The following is a 17,696-nucleotide window of genomic DNA, read 5'->3' on the forward strand; positions in this document are numbered from 1 at the left end:
AATACTAAAAAATTAAAATACACAAAAACTGCCTATCGCCTAATGGTACTTCCAACGCTTACTGTAATTGTGACATTATCAACAGGGTGGTCTCGCTGAGGTATCTTGGAATTGAACTGGACGAAAATTTAAATTTCAAGAAACATATATCAATTACCGCAAAAAGAGTTAGAAAATTAATGTACACAATGAAATTATTGAGAGTCATTTCAGACAACACTACTCTGAAATTGGTATACTTAGCGTTATGTCAGTCTTTAATAAATTATTGTCTACTAGCCTGGGGAGGTATTACGAAGTCCAATTTAATTCCCTTAGAAAGAGCTCAACGAGCTGTTCTGAAGGTTTCTCTAAAAAAACCGCGACTATTCGACACGATGCAATTGTATAAAGAGGCTGAGGTCCTGAGCGTGCGCAAATTGTTTGTAATGCGAGTTACTGTATACATGCACAAATATGTGAAGAGTCTACCAACATACAAAGATATATTAAAGAAGAGAATCTATAAAGCTCCTATGTCTAAGGCTAAAACATCATTTGCTCAACGTCACAAAAAAATTCTCTTTCCACACATATACAATCAAATTTGCAAACTAATTGATATGAAACACTCTCAGTTATCAGGTTTAAAAACACTCCTCAACAGTATACTGATGTCCTGGACATATGAGGACACTGAGAAAATACTAAAACCCGTAATATAAATTTAGACAATTCTGAAATATTCTAATGATTCTATATGAATTTACAACACTTCCAAATAACATTCTTACTCACTCAAACACACACACACACACACTCACACGTACACACATACACACACACACTCGCCGACTAACAAATACATATCTGTAATTTTTATTATTGTATTCTTTGTTTATTTTATTTTATTTTTTGTCATATATTACTAGTATTAATATTATATAAACACTAAATTTTTATATGCACTCTGATCGCCGTACCAATGTAACGTTAACTGTCAAACCTGCTTTGATTTCCACGATACAGGCATTGCCTAGTGTGGGGTCATAGTTACAATGTTACTTAAGTTATATTTTATGAAATAAATGTTATTCTATTCTTCTATTCTATTTAAAAAAAATTGTGCCCAAACATGGCACTACTTCTTAAGTTAGGTCAAGTCTATTTTAATTGTATTCCTGGTAGATTTTTAATATCCCGCTGTAAGAGGCTTATATTCAATCACCCGGAAGTTGTTGCTCCTGAAGTTGATGCCGGGTAAAGGGTTTCATCCCAAGGGCCCCAACCTTCAACCCCCTAGGGGATGACCAGTGTATGCGAAATTTATGAAAAAGGATACTCTTTGTTTAAAGCTGAATAAATTTGAATTTGAATATGACTTTTAACTACTGTTTTACAAACATGCAGACAGTCAGACATATTTTCGAATATATAATATTACAACAAATTTATATACATATATATACCTTTAGTATATGTTTGCATATATCTCAAATTAAATTATAGTATCTAGGTATTTATAAAGTTCTGGTACCCTAACTGTGATTCCTATTATCCAAGTTCCTTTAATATTTATTTATTTCATATTATTTCGTTCAGTTCATTTTAGATAAAAAAAAAGTATTTTATTCACCCTCGAGGACATAGCTGAAAATCAGTGTTTTGCTCCTTGAGTGATTCTCCACACTGAGCTATGTACCAGTTTTGTATTGCTGTAGCACACACTTGCAGGTTTACCCTTATTGAATTGTTATATTATAGGTACTTGTCATGTGATGTTATAACTAAGCCTATGTGTGTACTAAGATACAAATAAAAACTATTATCTGTCTATCTATCTATGACTACATAGTATAAAACAAAGTCGCTGTCGCTTTCTGTTCCTATGTATGCTTAAATCTTTAATTGTTATATTATAGGTACTTGTTATGTGATGTTATAATTAAACCTATATGTGTGTAAGATACAAATAAAAACTATTATCTATCTATCTATATATATAGTATTCATATAACATCTAACTCTCTTTTTACAGTGCGCTACCTATCTTTCTCTTACCCAATACTTGTATCTCTCAGGTTGTCTGTAAGAGATTCCTTTGAGCGATAAAATCGTCTTTTGTTCGCACATATTTTTTTTTCTGTTTTATAATATTTTGTTATTTTTGTGCAAGTACAATAAAGAGTTTTATTATTATTATTATTATATAATATATATATTAATATAGTATTGAAACTCACAAACAAAATCCACAACACATAGTCTATATTTTATTGAAATGTATATATTTAAATTTAACTCGAGTGAAACCTGGCTGGCACAGCTAGTATTATTATAAAACTAACGGAGAACTAACTATACCACGTTCCCATAAGTTTATCAACAAAATGCTTTATAAATTTTAAAAATATTTTGATAAATTATCTATAGAAAGTTACATTATTAATATATATTATACCAGCTGACCTAGCAGCCGTTGTTTTGCACATATAAATTAAAGTACTAATGTCGGTATAAAAATAGGGGTTGGTGCTTCGAGGGTGAATATTTAGGGTTGTATGGATTTTTTAATGCCATATTATAAAAATATAAAAAAAATTGGCTATAAAAGTAGAAAAAGAACGTTAGTGGTGGACAACCCTTATCACTGAGGGGTATGGAAAGTAGATTGAAGCCGATTCTCAGGCCTACTGAATATGCATACAAAATTTTATAAAAATCGGTCAAGCCGTTTGAGAGGAGTGTCACAATTTTAGTTACCAACTAAACTTGTGACACGAGAATTTTATATATAAGATGATTAATAATTGCACTCATGCCAACCTGGGGCGGGTAGCTAGTATCGACATACAGGGTGTTCTAATATAGATACCTTATAATACACCCTGACATACAGGGTGTATTACAAACTGTTGTTGATAGCATTGTTACTGAGAAAATTGTTTTCACCACATAACAGCTTTTACAGCGCTATTCGCTTATTTTTCACAAAACAACCTTTCTTCCTTGAACCGGATATTGTATACATACAAGACATGTTTTTCTTTATTGCTTGTCAGAATGTGACGTGTTTGTAGTTAAAAGGTTTGAGCTCTTTGTAAGAATTAAAAGAACATTTTCTATAAGAGCCTTTGATGTAAGTTTCCATAATATGAAATGAAAACAGTTCTAGTCAGGGGTTGGTAGTTGTTAAAGCGGTTCCCTAGGGATATGTATCCCGAGAGATATATTCCTTCGATAAGACTGTCGTCACAGATCACGGGCAAAGTAAGGAGTTACGAGCGTACCTGGCTTTCTGCTATGGCGTCTTGGTGCAGGAATCGATGATCGACGACGATGATGATCGATGAACTGATCACACACACAACACGCGCGGCGGAAATTAGTGTATATACACCTTGAATATTGCACACTATCTATATACACCTTGACAATTCAATAGTTTATTAAATCGTAGTGATTCAATTATTATAAAACGTAATTATGTGCGAGCGGCGTTTCTCAGACACGAGCGGGAAACGAAGAAGAAACGCCATCTTTCTTTCCATCGATGGCGCGGGCGTACTCGGCTCCTTTCGGCCCTAGATCGTGAGTATGTCTGTCCTTGTCTATTACACGAGATGTGCATTTAAACTAGTTGTGGCGCAAACATTCCCCCGGCCTTAAAGGGTTGCCTTTAAAAAAAATATACATATATATACCACTGGGAAATGAATAGCAGTATGCGGAAGATATATATAAATAAAATGAGCGGTATATTAATGCGTATAAGATTAATCATAAGCGGGAAGTTATTTGAGGTTATGTGAATACGATATATGAATGAAAGTTATATATAACTAAGCTAAATCTAAATTTTACTTATATTAAATATATAACTATTGATGCGGCAATGGGCACAAACGAACTACCGGGCGAAGGTAGCTACCCTTTGAAGTCCTAACAGTGACCACTCGCGTAGTTCCGTCTTTGGAAGGATGTACCTTTTCAACGACAGCTAATGGCCATGAAAAGGGCGGTGCGTTATCTATTACTAAAATTACAACAGTACCCTCCTTAATGGGAACTGATGGAAGATTCCATTTAGCGCGTGTCTGCAATTGATGCAGATACTCCATTCGCCACCGGCGCCAGAAAGACTGTACAATGCTATCCAGAAGGGAATGGCGTTGATTTAAATCGTGCGTGTTAGCTTCTGGCGCAGGAATGGATGAAAGAGGGACAGTATTTAAAAAATGAGCCGGCGTAAGAGCAGACGGCTCAGCGGGGTCACTACTTCTAGCTGTGAGTGGACGCGAATTAATAAGTGCCTCAACCTGAGAAAGCACTGTTATAAGTTCCTCATAAGAGAGAATTTGTGATCCTATCACCTTAAATAAATTATTTTTAACTATTTTTACGATGCTTTCCCAACTTCCACCGAAGTGGGGAGCAGCGGGAGGAATGAATTTCATACTAATGCGATTTTCTGAAAGTTCTAATTCTAAATGCGGGCGATATTCATCAAGAAACTTATATAAATCGCGAAGATACTTGCGAGCACCCACGAAACATGTTCCATTGTCCGTATATAAACAGTTTATCGGGCCTCGGCGAGATAAGAATCGTTTAAGTGCGGATAAGAAACTAACCGTGCTTAAATCAGTAGCAACTTCAATATGAGTAGCACGGGTTGTCAGACAAGTGAAAATACATAGCCATGCTTTGCGGCCTTTAACCCCCCGACCACGAATAGGTGTGTACTGTAAGGGACCGGCATAGTCACAGCCTACATGCGTAAATGCCTTATCAACTTGAGTGACGCGGTGGCTCGGTAGATCGGCCATGAGTGGAATCGTAGGGCGCGGTTTTATTTTAAAACAAGCGTTACATTTATGAATGCGATAACGTATTAAGCGGCGAGCGGACAGGATCCAGTACTTCTGCCTGAGTAAGGACATAAGTAACTCTGGTCCTGCATGAAGATGCTTCTTATGATAAAAGTCGATAAGAATATCGATAACATGATCGCGGCGCGGTAAAAGTAGAGGATACTTAGTGCAGTAATCCTCAGCGGAACTTGACAAGCGACCACCGACGCGGATGACATCGTACTTGTCTATAAATGGTCGGAGCTTGTTTAAAGCGGAAGAACAATATTTATTATTTTTTAAATTATTAAACTCATGTGCAAAATATACTTCTTGCACGGCGCGGATTAACTTTATTTCAGCAAAATCTAAGTCTTCACTCGTAATAACAGTATTACGAGGAAGGCGTTTAATAAATTTATATATATATACAATAGTCCGTAATAATTTAGAATATACAGAAAAGCGTTGAGATAGCGCGTAAAGTACATATAGCGTCTGGCGTGATTACCTTGAACTTAAAAGAATCATTAGAGTTATCCCAAAATAGACCTAAGATCTTGTGCGGGGTGGAATTATCGAATGATTTGTCACTGAGAGTTTTGTGTGTATCCGGGATGTGAGCAAGCACGTCGCGGGAGCTGCTCGTCCACTTTACGAGATCAAACTGTGCCATTTTAAAAAGTGCAATAAGTTCGTTGCTAATGGTAATAGCCTGTTCATCTGTCATAACAGAAGATACGATATCATCCATATATAGTGCAGACGAAGCAACAGCGGCAGCAGCAGGGAATTTATCCCCTTCATCTTCAACTAGTTGTTGAACAACGCGGAGCGCGAGAAATGGACTCGACCTCAGTCCGAAGCATACACGATTAAATTCATATTCAGTCACAGGATCATCGGTGCTGAAGCGGTACAAAATTCGCTGAAACCTACGATCGGGTTCGCGTACAACTATTTGATGAAACATTTGAAAACAGTCGGCGGAAATACAAACTTTAAAAAGACGAAAGTTAATTAAAATACTAAATAAATCACCCTGTAGGTTGGTACCACTATGCAATATATCATTTAACGAACGACCAGATGTCGTTTTACAACTGGCATCTAAAACCACGTGCAATTTAGTGGTGACCTTATCCTCTCGTAGCACTCCGTGATGTGGAATGTAGTACGAGTACGAGGGTATAAGTGAATTGTCTTGATGCGATTTAACTGGACTTAAATAGCCCTTATCAATATATGCGCGAATTACTTCGTTATAAGAAAAACGAAAATGAGGTGACGCTTCCAACTTACGTTCTAGACATAAATAACGTCTATGTGCGGCAGCGAAAGAGTCGCCTAAGGAGAACACGTCCTCTCGAAACGGCAGGGATACGATATATCTACCACTATCATCACGAGTAGTGGTGGCGCGAAAATAATGTTCACACTCGAGATCATCGGCACTCTGAGCGGGCGGCGCGGATATCTCCTCCAATTACCAATAACTTTGGAAGAGAGTGTCCATACGATCATGAATCACGGAACAACATGACGTTGTATATGCGGTATTTAATAATGCGGAATTAGGCGATGCGGAATTAAAAGTGGGTACGGAACCCATGATTACAAACCCTAATACGGTTTGTATCGCAGGCGGAATATTACGATGCTTGCTATGCACAATACCCGGCAATAGCAAGTGCGGGAATATAGAACTACCTATAAGTACGTCTATATTACTAGGAATGGCAAACTCGCCGTCTGCCAGCGGTAGGTTTTTAATGTGTGAAAATGCGGCGGTATTGACAGGAACGGAAGGCAAACTGTCCGTAATACGGTCAACAACAAGCGCGGAAATATTAAAGCGAACATTAAAATTAAAACGAGAAAATATATTAAATTCTACTGAACCCTTAACGTTTTTTTGTGAGCCACCAATACCCTTTACCATCGTAGATGAATATTTTAATTCATTTAATAAACCTAAGCGGTCACAACATTCATCAGTAATAAAATTACTTTGGGACGCACTGTCCAATAAACATCGAACTAAGTGTTGTTTACCTAATGCGTCATACACAATAACGCGTGCAGTTGCTAGTAGCACAGTTTTGTTACTGAGCGCGCAAAGTGACAGACCACTCTGCTTGGCCACGGCCTCGCCACTGTGTGACGGGAGCGGGGGTGAGGCCATGCTACTACGGGGCGCGGGCGCATCGCGCGCGGGCAGCGAGCCCCGATCCGTAACAAAATGTAGCAAAGAATGATGGCGCTTTTGACATGCACGACACGAAGATTTTGATCTACAAACACCTGACTTATGCTTGGTACTTAAACAATTTACGCATGAATTGTTAGCTTTAATATGTTTATAACGATCGAGAGGTGACAATTTTTCGAATGCACTACATTTATAAAAATGATCATGCATATTACTATTACAAAGTGAACATTTTATAGGTGTTACACTTGAAACATAAGACTGCGGGTCCGGGTACTTAGCAGGCGGGCGGTATTTATTAGTAGGCGGGCGGTATTTATTTGACTCTGTACTGGTGGCGGGCGCGGGTTGTGTATTTTCATATATGCGGCATTGTGTTTTTATAAAATTAATAAATCCGTCAAAATCACGTGATTTTGTTATAGAAGAGTGTAATTCGAACGCGCGTAATGTTTCTGAATCGAATTTACGTTTTGCAATATATAATAAAATGAAATCAGATAATTGTTTTATACCTAAGCCCTTTAATGACATAGCGGCGGTGACATACTTATCTATAAATAATTGAAAACTTGCGGCGGAAGGCATTTTGCCTAATTTAAGATTTAAAATCTGGTCTAAGTAATTAGAACCGAGAACGTGAATATCTTGATACTTATCAAGCAGAGACTTAAATATAATTTCATAGTTTTCGGCGCAGGGTGTAATACCTGCAAATACCGATTGTACTTTGGGTGATAACTTACCCAGTAAATAATACAGTTTTTCTGAGTTTGTAAGTGAGGAGTTGTCATGGACAGTAGATTTGTAACTAGCGTAAAATAAATTCCAATCTTAATAATTGCCGCTGAAGGAGACTAATTCCAGGGGGGGGAGCCTGGGCCTAGATACAGGTGCATCTATCCCACACGAATTCCCACCCGTGGGCGCAGAAGAAAGATCAGAAAATGTCTGTTTAATTGAACAAAACAAATCTTCAAATGAGTCATATACATGAAAATTAGGTACGGCAGAAGGATTCTCATCAAGCATCCTACTATTATATTCATCAAGTACATCTTGAAACTTATTACGAACGTCATCGATGGTTATACATGAACTAAGAAACATACGTCTTTTTTCTTCCGATTCCGTAGCCGACTTCGACTTATCGTAAATACTTTGTATTCGTTGAAATAAAGCATTACGTTTAGCTTCTAACATAATAAGTTGACGACTAGGTGAAAAGGTAGGCGCATCTTTATCTTTACGTGACATATCTAATGATTTAACGCAATATAACTATAGGTAATTATACAGTGACCTGTCAATAGACAGCGTAAGCGGACAGTAACGAAAATAAAAATTATATGTAGGTATGTAGCGAGAACACGGTTAAGTGTTGCGTAGATTACTATATAAAATATAATGGAATGCGGGATATAGACATTTATATTTGTATATTATAGGTGTGCGGGATGTACAAGTATATTATGTATAATATAGTTATAGGATACAATTTTAAGACTATACTATAAATGCGGTGATATAAATATTTATTATCTAAAGAGATAATACAGAGGAATGCGGGATATCATATGGTATTCTATAGCGGTATATAATAAATATGTTTATAAATAATAAACTATTACACATATAGGTGCTTGGTTGCGGTATAATATAAAGAAATAACAAGGCAATCCTATATGGCTACGCGGGTATGTCTGAGAAACAAATAAGTAATATAAGACTAAATAAGCGGATTTTATATTATCAATTTTGAAAGCGGTTTCTTAATAATAATATTAAACGAAGGACCTTGCGAATAAATAGCAAAAGGGGTACGTTATTAAATATAACTCAATTTAAAAATAGCAAAATATCCGGTTCGCAACGGGCCAAAAAATGTTAAAGCGGTTCCCTAGGGATATGTATCCCGAGAGATATATTCCTTCGATAAGACTGTCGTCACAGATCACGGGCAAAGTAAGGAGTTACGAGCGTACCTGGCTTTCTGCTATGGCGTCTTGGTGCAGGAATCGATGATCGACGACGATGATGATCGATGAACTGATCACACACACAACACGCGCGGCGGAAATTAGTGTATATACACCTTGAATATTGCACACTATCTATATACACCTTGACAATTCAATAGTTTATTAAATCGTAGTGATTCAATTATTATAAAACGTAATTATGTGCGAGCGGCGTTTCTCAGACACGAGCGGGAAACGAAGAAGAAACGCCATCTTTCTTTCCATCGATGGCGCGGGCGTACTCGGCTCCTTTCGGCCCTAGATCGTGAGTATGTCTGTCCTTGTCTATTACACGAGATGTGCATTTAAACTAGTTGTGGCGCAAACAGTAGTAATGGTATTATTTTTTTATAGAATGATAATAGAATAGTGCACCCTCGCTAACAGTATATGCTGGAGGGGCACCAGTTAAGAATGATAGGATGAGCATGAGATCAGGTCAGTTGGTTTTCAGGGGGCACTGCATGTAATCGCATTACTAAAAATCTTTCTTCTTACCCTCCTTATGTGGATTTTTTTATTGATGATAACAGAATGGTGCACCCACCTGCGCTAACGTTGAGTGTTTGGAACGTCTGGGTGTTTTTTTATGTATAATATGTATATATATATATATATATATATATTTGTATCAGTTATCGCACCCATAACACAAGCTTTAGCCTAAGTTGGGTCTAGATGGCGATGTGTGAATTGTCTTGAGATTATTATTATTGTTTATGTATATATTTTGTATATCTCCCTTTGATGGGGTGATAAACTTGTCATTGCGGGTGAAAATGACCAAACATTATTATTATTATTATTACTGTTTTTAATACTATTAATATTACTTTGCAGCGATATATTATTATTATTATAATAAAAATATTTGAGCGACTGTCTCATAAAGGAACACAAACCACATTCCACTACAATAACACAGACAATGTCAGCTTGCGGCGCACTAAAACAGTTTATAGATTCCATCCAGAGGAACGGTCCATAAAAAATCTATATGAGGGGGCGAGACCGAAATTCAATCAACGCTGTTGAGGTGACATCCAAGTATTACGAGGCAAGAATACGGCAAGAATAATCTGAGATAAAATGGAAGAATATTGGTATACTTGACTTGACGTAAGCAATAATAAAATGTACATACTTTTGTAATGCTACTAGTATTGTAGAAAGTTTGTGAGGCAATATAGACAAGAATACATTCTAGATTGACACAACTAATAAACAGTAAAATATTTGACATGGAATACTTTGTACCTCGGATCAGTTTTGTATATAACGAATTTTTTTAAGTAGCTAAATTCTAACTCAAAATATTTGGTTATAAGACGACATGGCAAATCACAAAAATCAAAGACTCTCTCACTAATGTACTAATTATCTAACTTGCTGCTAGCACAATGTGTATCATTCTTATTACACACAGTATTTTATAGTCTTTTTTTAATATGTTATTTCTTACTTTTCTATTGTGAGCCTTTCTTGAGACTAAGGCAACCCTACAATTATCTTTTATCTAACTTGCTACTAGCAAATTGTCTATCATTCCTTTAACACACCTTATTTTATACTCTTTTTTTAATATGTCATTTGTTACCTTTCTATTGTTAGCCTTTTTTGAGACTAATGCACCCCTACAATTATATTTTATCTAACTTGCTGCTAGCAAATTGTCTATCATTCCTTTAACACACCTTATTTTATACTCTTTTAATATATCATTTTTTTCCTTTCTATTGTTAGCCTTTTTTGAAACTATTGCACCTTTTTACATTCTTTTTACACAGTTTATTTTTTACACTTTTTTAATATGTCAATTCTTACCTTTTTAATGTGAGTTTCTTGTCAATTATTTTTTAGCTTTCTTAAATAATAGTATTGCAATATAGCTACTCACTGTACTAAATAGCTTACTCCAAAAACACAAAGCAATTTTTTGGAGTAAGTGAGTAGCTGGTTTGCAGAAAGGCTCATAATAGAAAAGTAAAAAAATGACATATAATAAAAGATCAAATCCAGCTACTCACTTACTCCAAAAAATTGCTTTGTGTTTTTGGAGTAAACTATTTAGTACAATGAGTGATGAATGAGCTATATTGCAATACTATTATTTAAGAAGGCTAAAAAATAATTGTCTATAATTGTCTATTATCTTTCATAATTTTTATTTCGTCCAACCTTTCCAAATCGGTCTAGTACGAACGAAAATAACTTTTAAAATTTCATTACTAAATCATCTTACAATTCACGTTTCACCGTAATCATATTATACAGTTCAAAGCTCTCACAGATAATATATGATATGGCATTATCTTTCAAAGGCTGCTGTCGGCGTGTAATGTGATGTCAGATGAGAGAAATATATGATCCTTGTGAGTTCTTTAACTTTACACCATTAGTAGAGGTTGTCATGTTATCTCCGCCATACAATTGTAACTTTTTACACTCATTCGATGCTCTAGGAATTTAGCAATGTTTCAAAATAGACCTATAATTTTATAATTAATAAATTATGCTCTCTTTATTGCATCAGAAGTAAACTATAAAGAACATAAATAGGAGTAATAAGGTACAAAGGTTTTTATGCGTAAGCAATTTCTTCCAGACAACCTATGGGTAGAGGGAAGAGAAAGTGTTGTCAGATGATAGAAATATGTGATCCTTGTGAGTTCTTTAACTTCACACCATTAGTAAAGGTTGTCATGTTATCTCCGCCATACAATTGTAACTTTTTACACTCATTCGATGCTTAGCGGTTTAGCAATATTTCAAAATAAAACTGTAATTTTGTCATGAATTATTTTCTCGTTAGTAGAGGTTATCATATAATCTTTGCGACTCTGAAGTGGCAATGGACAGCGCACATAGCTCGTAGGCCAGATGGCCGTTGGGGCAGTAAAGTCCTTGAGTGGCGACCACGGACCGGAAGACGCAGCGTGGGAAGGCCTCCAGCAAGGTGGACCGACGATCTGGTCAAAATCGCTGGAAGGCATTGGATGCGAGCAGCATATATAAACTTCTCATGTCACAGGTTTCGTGTTTATACTCTTCAGAAACTGCTTGACCGATTTTGATAAAATTTTATGAGTATATTCAATAGGTCTGAAAATAGGTTTATAACTAATTTTTATAAAGTGTTAAGGGTGTCTTACATCCAAAAAATTGTTTTCATTATTTCAATATTTTTTTTTTATTTTTATTATGTGCCATTAAAAAATACATACAACCCTAAATTTTCACCCTTCTATCACCAACCTCTATTTTTTAATAGTGATATTAATTTCTATGGCAAAACGACGTTTGCCGGGTCAGCTAGTTGTACATAAATAATGACCGCGTCAAGTTTAAAATCGTATGTAATAAAACATGTGTAATAATTGATAAAAAGTATGTTCTAAACTTACAGCCTCAGTGTGCACTGGATGTACAGCGAACAGCAGAGCAGCCAGCGCTGCAAATGGCCGCTGCAGCCGTGCTACTACAGCGCCAGTTCGGGCGACCAGAGCGCAACAGGCTGCATGCAGCGCTACATTGCACGCGTGCCACCACCACGGTGAGAAACCACATAGAGCGTGGTTTAATCTGAAACAATTGTATGAAACATTTAAGACTTATGTGTACAGATAGCTTCTATCGACTATATTGATAGGTATAAAAAGATCCTAATCTTAAAACTAGAAATATACATATAGGTAGGATCTCCTTGCATTTGGAACATTAAATCACATGGCAGTTTCCAATTCTTTGTCAATTTTCATTTTCTTTCCCTTCAAGTTTTTATTGTTCTTATTGTCTCATGGTCTCTTCTCCTACATTTTTCTTAAGGTCTGTGCACTATTAAGTATATAGTCGATTCGTCCGCGTGGAATTTAACTTTATTTTTCTAAAATAAAAGTAGCCTAAGTTACTCCTTATTACATCAGCTACCTGCCAAAAAAAGTTCTGTCAAAATCGGGTCAGCCGATTTCAGAGATTAGCCGGAACAAACAGACCGACAGACAGACAAACAAAAAATATAAAAATTGTTATATTGGTATATGTATCGTATATCTATTCATATGCATGTAATAAAAGACGGTTATTTCAATATTACAAACAGACACTCCAATTTGATTTATGTGTATAGATTATAATTTCTGAAGGTAGATGTTTGTAAGTCGTTCACGCAATAACTACTAGACAGAATCAAACAAAAGGTAGTGACCAAAAGCGGGTGACCAAAGTCGCGAAATATAGTTAGTTATTAACAATTTTCGAACACTTAATAAAAACTACGCCCTATGTGGGATGAAAAGTTAAAAATTAATTTTCGCATCTCCACTTGGTTGCATGATGAAAGTTGTTCAGTTTATCGGTACAACCCCTATTCACGGGTACAACCCCTGGCTTTCAACCCTTTATAGCCGCCCGTGTATAAACTGGAACATAATGTTATTAGTGGAAACACTCCGGCGCTATACGAGCGTAATACAGCACTTTGTAGAGCTGTATTGCGGTCACAAACATTACTATGAACTAAACATTATTTATTTACCTCACTTTATACATGATACTAGCTGTTTCCGCGACTTCGACCGCGTAGAATTTAGCACTTTGTAATATTTGTACTTAATAATACAAATATTTGCACCGTGCGAGGAATTGAACCCGCGACCATCAGAAGTAAAGCGGTGTGCTAAACCGCTAAACGACCATCGCCGACAAATAAAAGAAATAGAAATAATCTTTATTCAAATAAACTTAATATAAGCACTTTTGAATAGTCAAGTTTTTTTATTCTACCGCTTATTCGGAATGCAGATTCATCACAAGAAGAATAAGCAAGAAACGTGTGTGTTGCTCTTTTAAATAAATATTGATTTAATTGAAAACCTTACTGATACAGTTATTTATCGAACCCACTACAGCCTCCGTCCTTCACCTACATAACACATCTACATTCATATCAAATACAATAAACGTACGAAATACGCGTTAGACTCGAATGATCCCGTATTGTCTGCGAGACGAGGGATGAGATCAAACGGGGAGCAATTTACATGACAACCGATTAGCCGACATTACAGAATGGTCCTGATATCTGTAATGTATTCTAAACGTATGTTTCACGTTACTACTACTCATTTAAACTTTGAATAACATCTTATATATAAAATTCTTGTGTCACAGTTTTCGTTCCCATACTCCTAACTTACGTGTTATTCTAGAAAAAGCTATATTACTCTAAAGTTTCATCAAAATCCGTTCAGTAGTTTTTGCGTGAAAGAGTAACAAACTCCATCCATCTTCAATCACTTTTTACAACTTTCGTGTTTATAATATTAGTAATAGGTTTATTGAAAAGAATAAAAGCTGAGTTTCTCTTAGTTAGTTGTTCTGAGCTCGAAAGCACTACGAATTAGATCTTATAAGAGTCTGTAATAAACGTACTTGCTGTCCCCAAGTATCGTATTACAATAATATACCAAAGGATATATTGGAATTACCCTTGAATAAATTGAAAACATCTGTTAAATCATATTTACTGAGCAAGGCCTATTACTCACTAAACGATTACTTGAATGACGAGCGTGCATGGCAATAGTTTTCATGTACGGGATTTTCATTTAATGTTAGACATAGACACCTATATAAATACCTATAAATAAACTGGCTTTTAAAAAAAAGTAATTCAATTGAGTTTCTTGTCAGTTCTTCTCAATTGGATCTATATACCGAACTGGACGGTAGGGAAAAAAAATTATAATGTAAAAACTTGACGTTTATAAGCGGCTAAAATGTCCTACATGAATAAATGATTTTTGAATTTGAATTTGAATACATATATACTGTAAATTTTACGCAGACAAAGTCGCCTGTAACAACTAGTAAAACATATAAAAGCAGCGAAAATGCAGCCGAATCTGGCAGCGCCGGCTGGCCTGGTGCCGCTGCCGCTCCGGTCCCTGCGCGCCACCCAGAATTACCAAGATATATGTCTGATTGCTGAATAGCAGCCAACGTGCAGCGGTCTCGTAAACTTCAATGTCTACCACTCATTTTGCCAGAAAAAAAATTCAAATGTGGTACAAAATATTTTCTTTGTAAAAAAGCTTATTATAAAGCTTTTTTACAAAGAAAATATTTTGTACAGTATATATGTATTAATAATAATAATAATAATAATCTCAGGACAATTCACACAGCGCCATCTAGACCCAAGTTAAGCTAGCTAAAGCTTGTGTTATGGGTCCTAGACAACTGATACAAATACATAGATATATTTTTTTTTCGTAAATACATATATATTATACATAGAAAATACCCAGACCGATACAAACAATCATACTCATGAATACAAATGTTTGTGCCGTGCGAGGAATCGAACCCGCAACCATCGGTCGTAAAGCGGTAGACTGGACCGCTAGACCACCGAGGTCGTCTATTGAAATTCAAATGAAGAATTTATAAGTGATAATAATGTTTTTGTAGAAAATATCTAACTTAAAATTCATAGCGCTGACAATGTTATCTGATTGAACAGAGATTAAGTGCGTAGCGGTTTCTAGGTCGATTGTCGCATGCCTAATCCTTGTTAATGTAAATATAATTAAATCAATATTTATTTTAAAGAGCAACACACAAGTTTCTTGTTTGTTCTTCTTGTGATGAATCTACATTCATGATTGAGCGGTAGAATAAAAAAACTTGACTATTCAAAAGTGCTTATATGAAGTTTATTTGATTAAAGATTATTTCTACTTCTATTTCATATAGCTATGTTATGTACTGTGACGGTGCGTGGTTGTTACCATTTGTGAACTGTGAAAAGTAAATCCTATTCACATAGTTGGACTACAAACCCGTGCAAAGAGTTCAAAATTCATCTTATTCTACATGCTCTTGAAAAATCACTGATTGTTAACATTTTTTCTTGTTATAGAATAATAAAAAATATGGAGCGTTCTATTTTTTACAAATTATTATTATTTTATAATAGCTGTGCTGTTTTAGCCGCGTTAAACTTCAATAAAATATATAGCTTATGTGTTATTCTGATGCGTAAGCTCTATTATTGTAAAGTTTCATCAAAATTCATTCAGTACTTAAAGAATAACAAACATCCATCCATACTAAGAAACTTTCGCAATTTTCTTGTTGTAAAATAATAAAAAATACGGAGTTTCTTTTTTCTTTCAGTACTTTTTTTTCCTAAAAATTATTATCATCACATAGTAAAAAATAGAGTCGCTGTCGCTGTCTGCCCGTCCCTATGTATGATAGATGAACAGACAGCGACATCGACTTCGTTTTATACTATGTAAAGGTAATAATAACTATTTCATGTATATTTTATTTATTAAAATATATATGAACATAATAAAGAAAAAAACTATTTATTTTATTTTATAACAGAGGGGACAAACGAGCATGCGGCTCACCTGATGGTAAGTGATTACCGCCGCCCATGAGCACCCGCAACGCCAGGGGAATTGCAAGTACGTTGTCGGCCTTTTAAAAAGGAATAAGCTCTTTTCTTGAAGGTTTCAATATCGTATCGGTTCGGAAATACCATTGCTGGAAGGTGATTCCACAATGTGGTTGTGCGAGGCAAAAAGTTTCTAGAAAACCGCACTGTGGAAGACCGGTATCATCCAGATGATCAGGATGGTATTTCAGTTTCTGGCGGGTGGTACGGTGGTGAAACTCAGCAGCTGGTATTAATCCGAACAATTCCTCAGAACACTGCCCGTGATATATGCGATAGAATGCAATATCACGCCGCAAAGCCAATGGGTCGAGTCTGTCACATAGACGTTGATTACCAATGATTCTGGCTGCTCGGTTCTGAATGCGGTCAAATGGAAGTAGTTGGTATTGTGGTGCTCCCGCCCAGAGGTGAGAACAGTATTCCATGTGCGGCCGGATCTGCGCCTTGTATAATTGCAAGCGATGGGCCGCCGTGAAATACCGTCTCACTCTACTGAGCACACCAAGCTTTTTTGAGGCTATTTTAGCCTTGTCCTCCAAATGACCGCAAAGACTCAGCCTTGTGTCGAGTGTTTTGCATAATTTGCATACATTATGATTATACTGTGGTAATAAATAATGAAAACGCAACATACACTCAAATAAATAAATTATTATGTTAATGTACTGACATGAAGAACAATTTCTTGAGACTGTCAGCGAAATACTGTTTTTGTTTTTTTAATGACTTAAGAAAAAAAAACATTGCCTTTTGAGATTTTATATTTATATGATTAAGGTATGAAAAATAATTAGGTACAAAAGTATTATAAACAATATTTTATATAACAGGTTTCTCAAGGATTTTATATTATATACTAGCTGTTCCCGAGACTTCGTCCGCGTGCTTTTTAACTTTATTTTTCTAAAATAAAAGTAGTCTAAGTTACTCCTTATTACATCAGCTACCTGCCAATAAAAGTCTCGTCAAAATCGGTTAAGCCATTTCAGAGATTAGCCGGAACAAACAGACCAACAGACAGAGAGACAAAAATTATAAAAAATGTTATTTTGGTGTATGTACCGTATATATATTCATATGCATGTAGTAAAAAACGGTTATTTCAATATTACAAACAGACACTCCAATTTTATTTATATGTATAGATTATGATAATAATA

The 17,696-nt window shown here is 35.6% G+C and overlaps 1 protein-coding gene across 1 annotated transcript in view; it reads right to left on the reverse strand.

The window, feature by feature from the left end:
* The window catches only part of LOC131854091 (protein O-mannosyl-transferase TMTC1-like), a 189,743-nt gene that overhangs the window by 107,210 nt on the left and 64,837 nt on the right, over positions 1–17,696 (reverse strand). The window contains exon 2 of the mRNA XM_059205215.1: positions 12,470–12,647. Coding sequence (XP_059061198.1) covers positions 12,470–12,647 — 178 coding nt within the window. The remainder of the gene's footprint in view (positions 1–12,469; positions 12,648–17,696) is intronic.

Source organism: Achroia grisella, unplaced genomic scaffold, assembly GCF_030625045.1.
Source record: "Achroia grisella isolate CSIRO2021 unplaced genomic scaffold, CSIRO_AGI_Agris_v1 utg947, whole genome shotgun sequence".
Lineage (NCBI taxonomy): Eukaryota > Metazoa > Arthropoda > Insecta > Lepidoptera > Pyralidae > Achroia > Achroia grisella.